Raw genomic sequence first — 17,276 nt, forward strand, 5'->3', positions numbered from 1 at the left:
CAAGGTCATGATGGACGGTGTTGTGATTTTGTTATCACGGGTTTTTTCGGCAGACTAAACACTCCAAACATGCTTTTACTTTCGGTTTGAGTCAAGATTAGGCTTTCTATTATTTGTCGTAGCCTTTGTTATCATTGCGTTGAGAAATAAACAGGTATGATAATAAATCATTGTCTGATATCAAAGTGTTTCGAAAGGGAGGGGAGGGGTGGAGGGCGCGGTTGGTTGCAATTCGAAACCCTGCCGCTAGATTTCACTGACCGGTCCTTTAAGTGGAAAATAACATCTACGATTCAAGTCACGTGCTAGTGAGTCAATAACATCCTTTTTTAAGTGTGTCATCAGATTGCACTGAACCAGTAAATGAACCAGAATGTTTCTGTGCTTCTATTGCAGGAAATCACACAATGATGCAATAAAGACATAAAACACTGATAGCACACTTGAAAGCAGTAAGAATGTGGAGTAGGCTAGGACAATTCCATACGAATATTAACCTTATGAAAGTTTTTACCAAAGACTAGCACCAATGTCAACATTATGTTAAATGTAAGGTTTCGCTTAAAGTTTTTAAAGCATTTTTGTAAAGCCCAATTTTCAGCATCGTTCCATTCCACATATTCCTCATAAATGGGCACATAAAAATGTGATCTGATATTTTTCCTGTATCTACCCTCAGCAGTTATATGAAATATAAAATATAAACAGATGCTTCAATATATTGGTAACAAATTCTCTGAGAGTTGATACGTCACATCCATAACTGGAATTGCCCAGTAGTTTCATTTTCAGTTCATTGGGATATTTGTAAGAAAATTCCAACAGGCATTTTGAACAGAAAGTATTTTCAAAAATACAGATTTATTACTCCAAAATGATGGCAGATAAAAAAACGAATCTCTCATAATATATATATATAGCATATACAAGTTACTGACAGTACATTATTGGAAGTAAACAATGAAACAATAGCTTATAAAAACTGTTATACGGATTATACATATACAAATGTCATCCGTCTACTTTAGTGTTTTAATATATAAACTTTATTTAACCTTATAAATAATATTATTTCTGACTGACAAAAAGAAAGCACAGCAAGAACTGAACCGTTTTCAATTGCAATGCAAGGTTAAGATGGTTGTTTATGATTTCGTCACCACATTATTCCTCTGCTACACCTGTATACTATTACTTTTTTACAATAAAATACATTAAACACAAACAACTCACTGTATGGTTAAGTAGAGAATCAATAAACAAGCTTATGAAGCTTAAAAATGCTGAAAATAATGATATTTTGAATGAAGATGTTTCTTGCATATACTTTTATGTTCTCCCGAAATCAGCAGAGTCTCTTATTGCTCTCAAGAGGATTCGGTGAAGCTCCGTTTCACTTTCTACACCTCTGGGAAGAAACAGTTTCATCATGCATGTGTTCGCATACGGTAAACGACATCCACGCTTCTCTGGCTGGTAGAAGTGAATGCTGGGCTTTTGGAGAAACCCCAGTGGCGGCACTTGATCTGCTCCAGTTATGAAAACCAAAAGCTCCTCAAAGCTTAACTCAGTTTTTTTGTCTAGGAAAAAATATGATACGGTAAATTCCCAAAATATAATAGCAATGTGCTCTAGCTGACTTTCTCTCATTCTGTCTTTCTTTTAAATGATGGCATTCTTATTGTGCATTTATGAATGTATAATGTTCAAATGCAGTCAAATGATGTTATGATAACAACAGTAAACTAACCTTCAATCATCTTAAGTACCAAGTTCCAGTAACGTATAGTCTCATCCTCGGCCTCCCTCTCCTTTGCTGTAGTCCAGTGGATTTGGAACAGGGTTCTGAAGGACCTTCTTGATATGGGCTTGTGCGTGTTGGTAAAAATGGGCAGGAACTCAGCCCAGTTAGATTTAACCATATCCCAGAACTGTCCATAAGCGTTCAGTCCCTCTGTGAACTGATGGATCATTTTAGAGGTTCTGCGAAAGTCAACACAGTTTGTTAGACATAGGAAAGCATGTACTGTATGTCTTATGATAAGTATAATCTTAACTTCTTCGGGTAAAATATGAGAAAAACTCTTGGTATATGAATTAAACTGCTAAAGTGTTGACAACTGAACTATAATAGACAAATACATGTAAATCTGATACTTTCATTATTTTCATTTAGTTAAACAATTCCTTTAAAGAATTCAACACATTGATAGTTTGTCAATTTATGACAGTGTTCATTTTCTGTTGAAAACAAAGGTGTAAAATACCCATAAACTGTAATATTTGTCAGCAGATGGGGCACCAAATAAATGTAAATATTGTTTTGTTTTTCATGTTATTTTACACACAACTGTTAAATATACAGTTTATTTCTGTAATTTGATATCTTTTCCGCATTTCAAAAATTGTTACGGTACAATTTATTTAGTTTGTAGGATAATACTCCTGTATTTTTTAAAAAGGGGCAAAGGCTTGTCGTATGAAAAACTACTGCGTTAATAATAATAAATGTATAATAATATAGATAATAATATTAAAATATAAATGAATGAATGGCATACCGTAAGAAGAATTAATTTTTTTTTACATTATTTATTTAACATATGATTTTATCCAGATGATTTTTGTTCATGGATAGTTCACATTTTGTATAGTGGTTTTCGCAATACTTTTCTCCATATTTATCATCAAAGCAGCTTTACAGATAATGCATGTTTCTACATTACAAATAAAAGTTATAGGTGATCATGTCAAAGTAATATTTTGTGAAAACAGTTATAAACTAAAACAAAATAAAAAGTCCAAATTGAGGTCAACAGCCGTTTTTCTATTATTACATTTTTTAATAATATAGTTAACAGTGTTAAAGAACATTTAACATGGAATAGGTGTGTCTTCAGTTGTTTTTATCCAGTAACACTATGTTACATTTGTTTGTCAGTGCATCCAAAGTAAGAACAAGAACATCTACATACCTGAGATATATGTAGTGCTGAATGGCGTAGGAGTAAATCTGTGGTATATCTTGAATGGAAATGTTAGGCTTGTAAATCGCTGGAACACCACACTCACAAATCCAGTCTCCCTCCTCTCTCTGCAGCCTATGGAGATCTGTTGTTCTTTTACATGACAAAATCTAAAAGAAATAGTTTAAAAATGACTTTTAAAAGGAATAATAATCAAAATCTTATTAGATCACAGAAGAAAGATTATTGAACAAATGGAGAAGTGCATAGATGCCTTTTGCAGTTTTTTCTGAATGTCAGCATCTGGTATTAGGCGCCAGTTGAAGTCGGCCAGTGGACATTCCTGAATGCACATCAACTGGTAGAGACAGGGGTCGAGAGCTTTGAACCCGGGTCCACCGTGAGCCACAGACCACGCGATCAGCTTCCCAGCTAACTCATACTTGTGCTGCTCTAAGGCTATCTGGTCATAGGTGAAGAACAAATGTCCAGGTGTCCCCTCAAAGATACCCAGAGAGCTTTGCACCTCCATCATTAGAAGTCTGGAGAAGTTCAAATACATGTCAAACAAAGGTTTCATGTTTATGTCACAATACGTTCAATGTACAGCGCATGAATCTGTTGGTTGGAATGTACAGTATCATTTTGAATGGCATCAAAGAGACAAGCCATTCATAGAAAAATATTACGTACAAATCCTAAATCTAAAGATGTGGATGCTGTGAAAGAACCACAGGTCAGTGATAGTTCAGCCCAAAATGTATATTCTGTCATTTTAAAACTGTTTGACTGTCTTTCTTCCGCAGAACACAAAAGAAGATATGGCACCCATTCACTTGCATTGGTTTTGTGTCCATACAATAGAAGTGAATGGGCTCCAGTGCTGTTCGGTCACCAACTTCTTCTCAAAGAAAGTCATACAGGTTTGAATTGACAAGAGGGTAAATTATGACAGAATATTCACTTTTGGGTTAATTTTCTTTTTTTAAAGAGCAATTCACCTTTTTGATACTGTTTCGAAGTTTGCTTTAACCGTTCATATATTAAAACAATTAGTGGTGTACCTGAGAAACTCTCTCCTCGGACCTCCGCAGTCAATAGCCTCCTCACCCACAAATTTCACAAGAGGGATTTTGGTCCAGGAGAAATTGCAGTTGGAGACGGTATCTTTAGCACTCTGCAACAACGTCTTTCGATTGACTAATATTGACACCTGCTGACTGGTGGAAATATGGTTTTGCTGAAACTCTCTGAGCAAAGATTCGACATCGATGACCTCCTGTTAGAAAGAAGCAAACATTGCCTCAAGTACAAAAAAACCCTCACAGTCGACTTTTTAAAATTACCATGCAAAGAAGTTGAAAGAGTATTACCATTGAAGAGTTTGGGCTTGAATAAGACATACAACTAGTCAGCCGCTGTATGCGTTGAGCAGGAACAGATGGAGCAGAGCCCGACGGTGATGAAGCATTTCTATTATTGACTGATGATAATGTGTGTGTGGTCATCTGAGGAGAAAAAGCCAGCCAGTGTCATATGTTGCTCGTGTAATTTAATATACCTTAGTTCATCCAAAAATTATCATTTTGTCATAATTCATTCCCCCTTTTCTCAAGACCTGTTTGTGACTTTTTTCTGTGAAACACGAAAGAAGATATTTTGGGAAATCTGTCAGTGTTTTGTGTTCATAAAATGAAAGTCAGAGGGGACCCAATGTTGATGGGGCACCAAAATATGTATGTTCTGTTCTGGAGGAAAAAAAGAAATGGATGCGTTTGAAATGACAAGAGGTTGTGATGAAACTATTTTAATTTTGGATGAACTATTTAAAGCATCAACCAACCAAACCAAATAACAGCAATGCTTACTTCACGGGTTCGCCTTAGCAAATAATTAAATAGGCGGTAGTTTAGTTAAGCAGATAATGTATATGCGTATTTGGCGTGATGTCCAGGGAGAGGTCTCTGGGGTCGTTTATACTTTCCCGAACCCAGAGCACTCTCCCTTGTCCGGTGCGGGGGCTCCGATCTCGGTGTTTTGCCGGAGCGCTCTCCCCCCCTCCAGTTAGAAGGAGGGTTAGAAAGTGAGGAATCGGGGTGGAGGGGGGATGCTACAAAAATGTAGAGTGAAGGAGGAAATGCGATTTATCTATTTATAGGGTTTGCTCTTGATTTGATAGGACGGGAGACGTAATTCCTTGAAGGTTTACATATGAAAAACTGAATTACGACCATACCTCATTTAAAACGATGTCTTCATTAGGAATTAAATAAAGTATGCTGTCGCCCAGCTCTTTTTTCAGATTCTTCATCGTTTTGGCATTGATTCGGCAAAGCCTTCCTTTTTTGTCAGCCTTGAAAGCATTGAAACCGATCCAATCTAGCCTGACCGATGGATACCTGGAGCAAATGAAGTGATGCAACTCTCTCCAGGTCCAGTTTACATCTACCACTCTCTCCGATTCATGATCAGGTATTCCTAAAAAGTAGCACATATTGTCAGATCCCACATCTGTCTTCAATTGCTGTATTGTATTTTATAGCTGGAAGTAACTGTGAAATGTACCCAAGCCCGCTTGTGTGAGTTCAGAACATTCGGTGGAGCTGGGAACAGTCTTTTGATCGGCGTGCCGTAGGAGGAAGAGACTCGGTGACCATAATGTCTTCTGTGCGCTTCTGGTTTCTATGAATGAAAGAAAATAATTAAGAAGGATTTTGATGAAAGATTCTTTTAAACAACTATGACAAAAACCTCCATTCTTACTTGCTTTGTGTGTAATTCTAGAGAAATCATGAACAGTATTGTCAGGCTTTTCATCTGAAACTTGATTCTCACCAACTAGCAAGTTGATGCCAGATGCAATGTCTGGGCACGATGTCCTACTGCCTCTTCTCGAGCCTGTGCACATTACACAAACATTCTTTAAGACTAATTCAGTTCTTAATTTTAAACGATCCAAAGGTTGCACACTTACCCAAAAGGCGAACGGTGCTTGTGCTCCCGTACAGATCAATGAAAACCCAAAGTGATTTGTTCAGGTTAAGTCCCTTTGATTTGATGTAATATCTCTCTCTTGTTATCCCCTCAATGAGAACCATGCCAGCATAGTTCATCCAGAAGTGAATCTCCGCATTGTTCACGCACAAGTCCACAGGCACCGGCAGGACACAATAGCCGGGTGTATCCCTCAGCTCTGGGATAGAGGAAGGGGGAATTCTGTTTTTGTTTGGCCTGATGTTGGTGAATCCTACACGGAGAGCCCCGTCCCACCTAGAGGAGCAACTCTTGATTTGTATACACATCTTTTCGTCGACCTTGATGGCGCGGCTTAGAAAAGCCAAACCGTTCATGAAGGACGAGGCATCTCTGGATGCAAGTCGACCTCCTTGGCTGATGGTCACATATTCGCCCGTCATTTCCGTATGGAAGGTCATTGGACCCAGACATCGGCTGCCACATATGCGATCGTGTTCTGCTACAATTCATAGAAGAAAAAAAACTATGTTAAATGAAGCAACACTAATAAGCCTGTTGACTAAAAGGTTTAGACTACTTGTACTCACTCATTGTTGCGTATCCTTTGCCTCGTGCATATGGTTGTGAAAATCCTTGTAATATAGAGTACTGAAAACTACCCGTGACTCCTGCGTTTACTGTGTTTTTAAGAGTTTCTGATTCTCATAAAACACAAAAGCCTGTTTCACTAGTTTCACTAGTTTCACTTGCTGCTTGAGAAAGCAACCAATGGGATGGGCTAATGCAGGTGGAGTCCAACGATGGAAATTCCTAATGGCTTTGTGCACTCTGGAAAGGGAATTACAGTATACAGCCGATGCATTTAAAGTGGAAAGCACGCACCTTTCCATATGTCATTGAGTCTCTTCAGGAAGAATTTCTCGACAAAATTAGACATACCCTAGAGGATGTTTCAGATTAGACAGATTTACAGTAGTTATCTATTTAGTAGTTAGCCTAGTTTTAACTTTTGTCAATTATAATAAGATGAATAACAAATAAATAAATATGTGCAATATAAAGATACATTAAACCATAAAAGATCACGTCACAAACAGTGCAGACACATCAAAGTCGCGAATGGGTGATTTGTAAACTTTGAAGAAGGTTCTGAAACAATTTCTATTGTTTGTTCCACATTGTACTTCAAAACATCTCTTAATCTCTAGTTCTGCTCTGTCAAAACATCCACCCTTTAAAAGAAAACCTGGCTGCTTTTGTCTATATGGCTGGAAAGTACCTGGAAGCATAATGAAACTTAAAATCACAGTGTATATCATGAATGTGTGTACATTGAAATGTAATCGGACACATTCAATATATCACAATTTTCGAATAGTGCATTTCCACATTTTCTTTATTTATTGGAATTGTAAATATGAATTGGATATATTAAAACAGAACTGTGAAATTTGTCATTTCATTGATATATTATATATATGATATATTATATTATAAAATAAGTATAATGTATTTATGATCTTTCACATAGCAAATGTGATCAAAATGTTTCAGTGAGAACATTTCTCTGTTGATATATTGTAAATGGCTGCTTGTGCACAACAAGTGCTGTCATGTGCTCATAAGAAACAATGTAATGTCACGTTCTAAATCTAAATCTAGGCTATAAAGGCGGTGAAAGGTAACATTGGTTCATTGAATACTGGTAAAACGAGGCATGCTGTGAAACGTTCCATTTCCAGTTTTGACGAAAACAAACACAATACCCTCTTATCTGACATGAAGAATTTTTACAGATTATAAGAAGTTATTTATGCTCAGTTTCTAAGATTGTTAACGTTTCCAATGAGAACGATCATTCTGTTGTTGAGAATGGTATTTGGAAAAACCAGGGATGTTTTACACGTTACGAAATCACTAATTTTGGGGCATATTATTGCAGGGTACATTTCTGTCCAGACATGTGTGTATAAAGCTACTGTCATAAGGAAACCAAAACCCGAACTCTGATGATCTCAAAGGTCTCCGTGGAATAAATGATTCAAAGACATCTTCTCTGATTTTATTGACCTATTAAGCATTTAATACACTCCCCTGTCATGTTATAACGTAGTAATAAAAACAATAAAGTATTGAAAGATACAACTAAAAAAACTAAAACCATTTAAAAATCTAGAAAAGATTGTGGTCTGATAAAGCAGTGATAAAATTTGAAGCAACTGCACAAGTAAACAAAGGCACACAATGGAAGGATGAGTCTCGCAGATGAGCTCGGGTTGGAAAAAACAATACAAAATGGCAATAAATGAAATGAAACCATGATATGTGTGACCACTTTTGGTTTTCAGCCATCAAATAGTTTGTAATAGTGTATAATCAGTGCAATACACAAAAATAGCATATTGACTGTGCATATTGACCAGAGAAAGAGGAAGTCCTGCATGGGATATAGTTTTACAGTAGCATCAGATACAATGTGCTGTCACATGCAAACAAGACTCCTATGTGACTCCGAGTCATGTGTAGCCCATATACAGTATTGGGCGCTCGTATATAGCCAAAGAATAAACACTTAAGCATAACATGAAATTAAAGTAGACATATTTAAGCCCTTTAAGCATTTAAAGGGCTTGCTCAGTTGCAGGTTTGTTGTTGTTGTTTGTGTTTTAGCACACATACGATGCTCTTGTCTCTTCATTCTGAAGGATGTAGATCTCTGATACTATCATATGTCGCCCTCTACAGAGAAAATCACGCAATGCAGTCCGAAAAACACAGGTAGGGAATTGAGCACCAGTAACAGTCACTGGACAGAATATCAAACCGTTTTCTCAGGTCAGCAGTTACAGAACAAAAGCATTTGCTCCCACACTTGTTTTTCTTTAGAGACATCAGACTGTTCTGCTGTGAATTGAATATATGTGATTTTAATATACCTTGCCAAACAAACAGGCAGGTTGAATGCTCACAGGTGGACAAAATATCAGACACACCTGTAGCTTGCAGGTTTTAACTATGTATATCAATGACTAATTCTGTACTTCAGTTCTCCCTGATATATTAGTTCTAGTTACAGTTCTAGTTATTATAATGACGTTATATTATATAAAATAAAGGTGCTTCCTGAACCTTTGACTAAATGTTTTTTTATGGAACCAAAAATGGTTCTTCTATGTGAATAACCTTTTAAGCAACTTCGTTTTTAAGAGTTTAGAGTTACATGTTGTCAAATGGAAATGTTTTATTCTAATCAAATTGTTTTATTTATTTTTATCCAAAAAGATTTAGAAATCATTCCTTTAGTATTGTCTGTTACCTTTTATTTATTTTGACAAAAAGCAGAACCAAAGATGGTGTTTCACATAAGTCAAACAACTTAAAAATTACAGCTCAAAGAGCTTTCCTTAATGCCAACAAATATTTAGCAATTGGATATTTTCCATCCTTCAAATATCAGATACAATATCAATCCAGTCCTGAAAGCTTATTCCTTGCACATTTTGAGGAGTATGCATATATTTTTAGATATGAAATCCTTAGGGCTGGAAATGGAAGGGATGTGGGATGCAGAGGCCAGGGAGTGAATTTCAAAAATTTCTAAAATTGATTTCCATGTTTTCTCCATGAATAGCTACCAAACAATGTGCACATTTCATAAAGTGACATTTCATATTAGAAAATATAAGAATGGTTCCCCAGTGAATCTGCCATTTCCAGCATTGGAAATCTTAAGCTCTTTCACAATTCTACAATCAACATAAAGAAAAGCGATGCAAGACATTCCAAATGGCCAAGAAAGATGACAAAATCCTTCTCTGTTGTGTTATGCTCTCTAGCTGCTCCTCTGCAGCCAAGCCCGACACCCCATCAAAAATCAACTCCTCACCCAAGACTTTTTAAAAAACTATTAATCTGTTGTCAACCAATCCCAGACTGTCCTCCCGAGAAAACAGACCAATGAGGAGGTCAGGCACGTTGAATGCTCAGCCAGTCAAGGCAAAGCATTCAAATTCTACCCATCAGAATTATCACGAAAGTGCCACACCAGTGTAAGGTAGCTCATATTTATGACCGACAAACAGAGAAGCAGACGTGGGACATTTATTTGTAAGACTGAGAGTGGCACTGGGATAACGTTGACTTGATAGCTGGTGTTGACTTTGGAGCTCCAGCGCCCATTATGGAATAGTTAAGAGGAAGTACAAAGAATAGACTTTTAACTGTCGTTTGAGACATTTCTTTCTAACTTGGGGTGATGTGAGGACCAAAGCAGGAACTGACGCCCTTTAGGAAACCTTAACATTCACAAAAGCTTAAAAATACCAGAGTTTTGAACTCGGATAAGTACAGGACTAAACCATTTGGAGTACTTGATGTCAGAATCTTGCTAATAAATCACTCTTAATTCATCATCTTTGGAAACAGAAGAGGCGTGCTCATCGGTGTCCATGGAGTCCAATATTTCAGGGTCCTTTCTATACAACAACAGCTTGAACCAGTTCCCCTCAGACATCAAGGCCCCTATGTGCCAGTACTCCATACCCAACTCCTTCTACAAGCTCAGCCCCGCCAGCATCAACGCTCAACTGCAGGCTGGCACACCGCATGGCATCAGCGACATCCTGAGTCGAACCATGGTCGGTGGCCCGGGAACCCCAGCGTTGTTATCAGGGTACCCCGCCATGAACGGCTTTGGGGCAACTGTGCCTAGTCCAGGGATGTATTATAACCGGGATTATGGCCCTTCAGGACTCGGCAGTTTCCCTAAACCAAGTGTAGAATGTCCAAGTATAAAAAGTAAAGGAGGCAGCTGCTGGGTGGAAGGAGGGTACGAGTGGAGAGGAACAAGACAGCAGTGTGGCAACAGTAAGTTTATTCTGTATTTGTTTATCGTTAATGATTTCAAGTCATAATGTTTGTAAGTAGTATGTGTGACTTATTTAGCTTTAAAAATACTATTTGGTAAACCTATGTGAACTTTTGAAAATGAAAATATATAGAGCAAAATGGACAGTGTTAACAGAAGCAAAAACATATTTTCAGCATATTTCTATACGTTTTCAATATTATATTAGATATACTAAATACAATGTAAGTATTAATAATACACGAATATTTGTACTTGTTTACTATGAAAGTTGCATAACTAAAACCTTAAAAAAACGTTTAGAGGATTTATAAAAAATATTTATAGAACTTCTAAAATTGTTATTTTATAAATACTACACCTGAATTTGAATATAGTTATATGATCATGCTTTGGACCACAGTAATGCTCACTGCTTATTATAATCACTTATTTTATTTTAACTTACCATTTCATTCGTTTAATGCTTTGACTTATTTAGTTCCATTCATTTTAAATGATATTGCATAAGCGTGCCAGCAGATGTTCAATTTGACAATATTACCTTGCCCTTCAGACTTCCATAACACAGAAGCTACAGGGAAAAAGAAGCACACGAGACCCACCTTCAGTGGGCACCAGATCTTCGCCTTGGAGAAAACGTTCGAGCAGACCAAGTACCTGGCGGGACCAGAGAGGGCAAGACTGGCATACTCGCTTGGGATGACCGAGTCGCAAGTCAAAGTAAATGTCTACAGTTCTTTAATAGTTATATTCGTTTTCAAAGTGAAGAACTTGCTTGCTTTAGGAATATTGGACATTACCCTGCTGAAAGAAAACCTAACCTAATAAAACCTAATCGGATTTAATGGTTTTGATGGGAACTGCATTGGATTAAATTGACCGCTGTGTGGTTCTCTAATGTCTTGTTTGTTTCATATTATGGATATAAAAAACCAATTGATTTAAATTAATAACTAGAAAAACAAGGGATTTTGTGAAGGTTTTAATGGTATACAGCTGATGATTCATAATAGTTATAGTGGAAACCATAGTTGTATTTTTTCAACAGGGTACATAATGTTTGAAAACGTGTACATCTTAGCACACAAAACCATCTCCATTAAATTAAACTTTAAACTGTATTTAAATGTACACACAATTTTGGTGTGATCCATTTATCGTACACTCTTTCATTTCAAACATTACGGTTTATTCTAGGTGTGGTTCCAGAACAGGCGCACGAAGTGGCGCAAGAAGAGCGCGTCAGAGCCCAGCTCCACGCAGACCTCGCGGGGCGAGAGCGCAGGAGACGTGTCGGAAAACGAGGTGGAGGACGAGGAATACAACAAACCACTGGACCCCGACACGGACGACGAGAAGATCCGCCAGCTGCTGCGCAAACACCGCAGAGCTTTTTCGGTGCTACGACTGGGACCCCATCAAGTCTGACGATCCTTTAAAACTCACCAAATCACCACCACTCATGAAAAAAACTCATTTTACGAAACAAATACGGAATATTCCGAAAATATATGCACAACATGCGCACAGAAAGTTCTCTGTATCACTTTGAGGTGTATGGATTTTTTACAATATAATCCTACATTTATTTGAAAGGTGTATGAGTTGTGTTCCCACAAATAAATGAATATAATGTAGGTTACACATCCTGCGAGGCACTGTAAATAGATGATATTGCATTTAAAACATTGTTGCATAGCTATAAAGGCTCTTTAAATATGAAATGTTGCTCAGACACCTATTTAGATGTAAATGCTCATAAAAACGGTTTCAATTGATAACGGGTTGAGATAAGAGACAACAAACAAGCAACCGCAACCCTCCACTAAAGAAAATACGGTTCAAGTCAATGTAGTTTTATATTCTTTATTATTTAAGTAATTCACAATAGCAACGTGTTGCGTTATGTCACGTAAAGAGATATTTAGAAAGACCTTCAAAGCACTGAAGTTTAAAGTTAATTTGTGGGTTTATTTTGACATTCATATCCTCCCAAAACAAATCATTAAAGAACAAAATTACACTGAAATGTTAACATCTAAAATGCATATCATCCGATGCGTATGACCTGTGAAATATCATGATGGAAGTGCATAATAAAGGACCCTATTGAATGTCGAGTGTGTCCTGTTATGTTGAAAAATATGCTCTCTTTCCAACATCATCACAACGGGTGCACTTTTCTGCATGCTTTGATTCCGTTTTAAGACACATTTTAAGCTGGTCCCCCCGAGTCTAACCTGTTGAAGGAACCATTACGGGAAAGCCTGTCAAACTGCAAACGAATGTAAAACCCACTCTTATCATTCGAAAGCAAATCAGCATGCGCTCAATATGAAGTGGCCAATGTCAGTTTGATGAATCTGATTTAACTAATGGCTCCGTTGAGACCACTGGTCTACAGGGACACATTCGTCTGATCTCAAGCGCTTTTAATCTAAATGAGAGACCAGGTGGTGGGAGGGGTACGTGTGATGCAATGGTTTGTTTAACAGCTGTGTTTGTTATGGAAGTCATAACAGCACAAATCAATAAAAGAGACCAAACACATATTCGATAATGACTTTATTACAACAAATACTTAGTAATGCTAATTTTAACATTTGCATGGGATCAGTGCTTTCAATATTTTGAACAAGTCTTACAAACGCACTTGGTGATAAGCTAGCATAAAGCTATCCGAGTAGCCTAAGGATGTGTTTGGCTAGAAGCTATTATAATAAACAGTATGTAAACACACATTCATCACTGCAAAGCCTTATTCACTGCAAACAGAAAGCCGTGTTGAATAACAAGGCAGAATTATTGCGATAAGGCCAAGGCCCGGTTTCACAGACAATGCTTATCTTAAACCGGGCCTTTGTTGGATTAAAATATTTGAGTCACTTTTATAAAAATGCTTTAGGACAAGTCGTTTTCAGTTGAGACAGCTCCAACATTCCTGGGACTTGCCTTAAGCCTTGTCTGTGAAATGTTAACCTGTTACTTTAAGGATCTTGATAGCCAAGTAGTTTCAGTCATAATAAATAATATTACCAGTGAATTTCGGTCCAGGTGCATATGTGTGAGACAAAATGTTTGAATGTTAAATATTTTGGTTTCAAGCTCATGAGCAACATTGGTTCAGATAAAGTTCAGATCATAGGACCTAAAACCAACTATATCATTTTAACATAAAACTAACCATAGTTATAACCATATATGGTTCATTGTGAATCAATCCCTGTCCATTGTAAACCTCTATAGCTGTTAGAAACATTTCAGGCTTCTCTGTCTTAGAATATCTATATTATCTGAAGTAGAACATTTGAGATCTTTTTCTGTAATTTGACGGTTTTTGACCGTATTACAAAAATAGACATTTTTAAAAAATCCAGCAAGAAATTACAGAAACCTTTCGGCAGTTGGGGCGCCATAAATATACATTTACATAAATCACATATTTTTGCCCATGTTTTTCTTGAAAATTTCCAGTCTTGTTTTGTACTTTGATGATTTCTGATCGTGTATCAAAAATATGTGAAAAATCTCTTAATTATAAAAATAAAATTATGTAAATCCATGTTTGATTTTTCAGTGTATGAGTACATTTTATTATAATAAGTTTCATGTAAAGTTTCATTTCACAAATACTGTTGTATTATCATTTTGGTCCATATGCCAAATACACTATGGACAAAAGAATTGGAGCAGTTTTGACTTCTCGAGTCATTTCTGTGAGCACAAATATTAATGCTACAGCATATAATAAAATTTTCTAGAATGGTATGCTTGTACTTTTATGGCAACAGTTTGGGTGACAGGATATGACAGTGTCCCTTTGCATACAGCAAGATTCAGTCTAGTGGAAGAACTTGACTGCTCTGTATAAAGCGCTGAACCCAGCTGAACACCAGCTGAGTCAAATGCTCATCACCCAAACCCATCAATGACTTTTCATGATATACAGTAGGGTTTGTTTTGAATGGATTTACTGAAATAGATAAATATGTGTATTAAAAAGGGAGCGTCACAATACTTTTGTCCATATCGTGTATCAAAATGAGGTGAAATATATCAAGTGCATGTTTGTTAATGAATATATGTATTTTATAAAAGTTTTTAGGAAACAAAACACAGCATCATATTTAAGAAACAAAAAAAAACATTCATTAATGTTGAAGAAAGTACAGTAAGGGAGTTTTTTTAGAATGAAAAATGCAGTAGTTCTTACTGCATCCCAAAACCATAAAATAAGAAAATTGAGGGGGGGGGGTTGGCACAGTATCTTATGTCCACAATTTAGGATTTTTTTCCTGCTGGGCTACATGAAATAGTACAGAAACAGAACATTGTTACATATTGTAAATCAGAACCAAGGGTGGGGCAAGAACTATAGTTACCCCACATTTTTTCAAGCTATGTATGGATCCTGTTCCAATTCTGAGTTATGGATATTACTGGTCAAAATTTCATTATTTTACAACAAGACAATTTCCTAATGCAAAATTCCACACACAACATTCCCCTTAGTCCAATATTAAGCAGTAATCTTCAAATTTCACTCCACACCACTGCATAATCTCACATGAATAGACACTATTACTACTCCCTCTTCTATTGGTTCTGGTCTTATCTTGCGACAATGCTTTGTTTATATGATTTGGAATAAAAGAACCCAAAGAGAAACATCCGAAAATGATAACATTAAAATAAGCACTGAGACTGCTTTCTCACAAATTCTATTGAACAAAACTTTGTTTTATGTTCTACATATCATAAAAAAGTAAAATAATTCCCCACCAGTGCAAACATATATGGATACAAACAAATTTTCCCCAGCATGCTAAAGTACACAAAATAACACAAAAAATGACATGTCAAAAAATTGTAGTGTTTCTGTTCGTAAAAAGCCAAAGCTAAACGACATCAATGCTGTTTCTGTACCAGCTCCACAGCCTTCTACTGAAGTGCAACTTGAGGTGATGCCCTAGAGCACAGTAAATGATGTCGACCATACCATGAATCAACTACAACAAGTCTATTATTGACAGCTGGGCTGTACGATTTAACCCTTACCCGTAAATTATGCACGGGGGTTCTGAATGTATGGATTTCATCAATAAATTCTTGTTGAGGTGAGAAATGACAGAATTGTCATACCTGATCGCTAGTGTGATTTGATTTCAGTGAATCGTCTATCAGAAACAAAAACGTATGAACCAAGGTTTGTTACTTTCTATTGGTAGTCAAAAAAGATGGAATTAGTAAATCCAAAAAAATTTTTTAGACACAAATCTATACACTGTATCTTGTTCACCCAAAAATGATAATTCTCTCAAAATGTACTGATGGCATCCGTAAAGGACTTTCTTTCAGGTATTGGTTGAAAGAAAGTTTGTTTAGGCAAGTATTTGTTGAGGCAAGTATTTAATTTGTTGAGGCAAGTATTTAAAAAACCTCTGTAGAAACTAGGATGTCAGAAGAATCATTCAGATGTGTCCCAATAGGTTCCCAAATAAAGTAAGTGGGTTTACAAATCATCGCCTTGGAATTATAATGTTCTGAGCAGATTTGAGATAACAAGCTTCTTTTTAGTTTTTGACTTTAGGTAAAACCATAAAATTATGTTTTTGTTTAAACCATAATGTAAATGAGCTTTCACAGAAAATGTGAATACCAAACTTTTGACAAAATGTTTCTAATTCCAAGGTGACAAAATGTCTTCCGAAACAAAACCACAGTTTTATTTTTGTATTGAAAACAATATTTTGAGTTTTTTAATGAAATTCAAAACAACACACGAATGCCTCAAATCTTGCTGTCTCAAGAAGAACCCAATTGAGAATTATAAGAGAATTTTCATTTTGGGGTGAACAGTTCTTTATATTCCCAATGAGTCAATAATATTGGTGATTTTCCCAGAAACTAAAGACTGTATCTATCAACTAAAAGGTCATTTAATCAACCTGTTGGAGTACACTAGCATATAGATGGTCTCTAACCTTCCAGAGATGGAGCTCCTGAATTGATTTCATGGGGTCCTTAGAAAGAATTGTACCGCTTCACATCGTATCGTCTCTGAGCAACCCAACCCAACTCAATTCCAAAACAAAAAATCGAACTAAACGAATAGAACACAGATTCATCGCTACTAAAAACAAAAACACGTGAGAGGGCATTAACATTCTCCATCGCACATCTTCTCTAATTAAAAGTCTGAGGGGCTTCCAGGCCAGAGCAGTCTGTGCGGGATTTCCATAATTCACAAGCGCTAATGGCTTTTTAACTCGTCCCTTGCTGTCCTGTACATATTCTATCGATCCGAGTCTGACTAACAACCCCGCAGACACAATGACTGAAGCTCAAGGGAGGTTGACAGCCATAACTGCTGAGGTGAGTGTAAATGCAAAAACAAAGTTTAAGAACCAAAAAGCTGCTGAAGAGTGTTCTTCAAGAACGTTCCCTGTTCAGGACAAGAGCAT

At 36.6% G+C, this 17,276-nt stretch overlaps 2 protein-coding genes across 2 annotated transcripts; one reads left to right on the top strand and one right to left on the bottom strand.

The window, feature by feature from the left end:
- Positions 1–832: 832 nt before the first annotated feature.
- LOC306900189 (uncharacterized protein) lies at positions 833–6,671 on the bottom strand. Its single transcript, XM_079466951.1, has 11 exons — positions 6,530–6,671; positions 5,941–6,441; positions 5,730–5,864; positions 5,532–5,648; positions 5,203–5,444; positions 4,340–4,474; positions 4,031–4,245; positions 3,241–3,508; positions 2,976–3,136; positions 1,751–1,983; positions 833–1,580 (listed from the first exon to the last, which is right to left on the bottom strand). The coding sequence occupies exons 1-11, from the start codon at positions 6,531–6,533 to the stop codon at positions 1,330–1,332; spliced, it is 2,262 nt and encodes a 753-aa protein (XP_079323077.1). The 5' UTR covers positions 6,534–6,671; the 3' UTR covers positions 833–1,329.
- Positions 6,672–10,390: 3,719 nt separating this feature from the next.
- Positions 10,391–12,240, top strand: nkx6.3 (NK6 homeobox 3; the record flags this gene model as incomplete). The annotated part of the gene is made up of 3 exons (XM_079466693.1): positions 10,391–10,808; positions 11,366–11,532; positions 12,010–12,240. The coding sequence occupies 3 exons, from the start codon at positions 10,391–10,393 to the stop codon at positions 12,238–12,240; spliced, it is 816 nt and encodes a 271-aa protein (XP_079322819.1).
- Between the last annotated feature and the right edge of the window lie 5,036 nt (positions 12,241–17,276).

This window comes from Barbatula barbatula, assembly GCF_947034865.1.
Source record: "Barbatula barbatula genome assembly, chromosome: 11".
Taxonomy (NCBI): domain Eukaryota; kingdom Metazoa; phylum Chordata; class Actinopteri; order Cypriniformes; family Nemacheilidae; genus Barbatula; species Barbatula barbatula.

Bases quoted from the DNA above. Each gene is read 5' to 3' on its own strand.
- LOC306900189 (XM_079466951.1), bottom strand. The intron at 5,649-5,729 runs GTAAGAATGGAG...TTTCATTCATAG, and splicing joins TAGAATTACACACAAAGCAA to AAACCAGAAGCGCACAGAAG. The intron at 5,445-5,531 runs GTACATTTCACA...GCTACTTTTTAG, and splicing joins ACTCACACAAGCGGGCTTGG to GAATACCTGATCATGAATCG.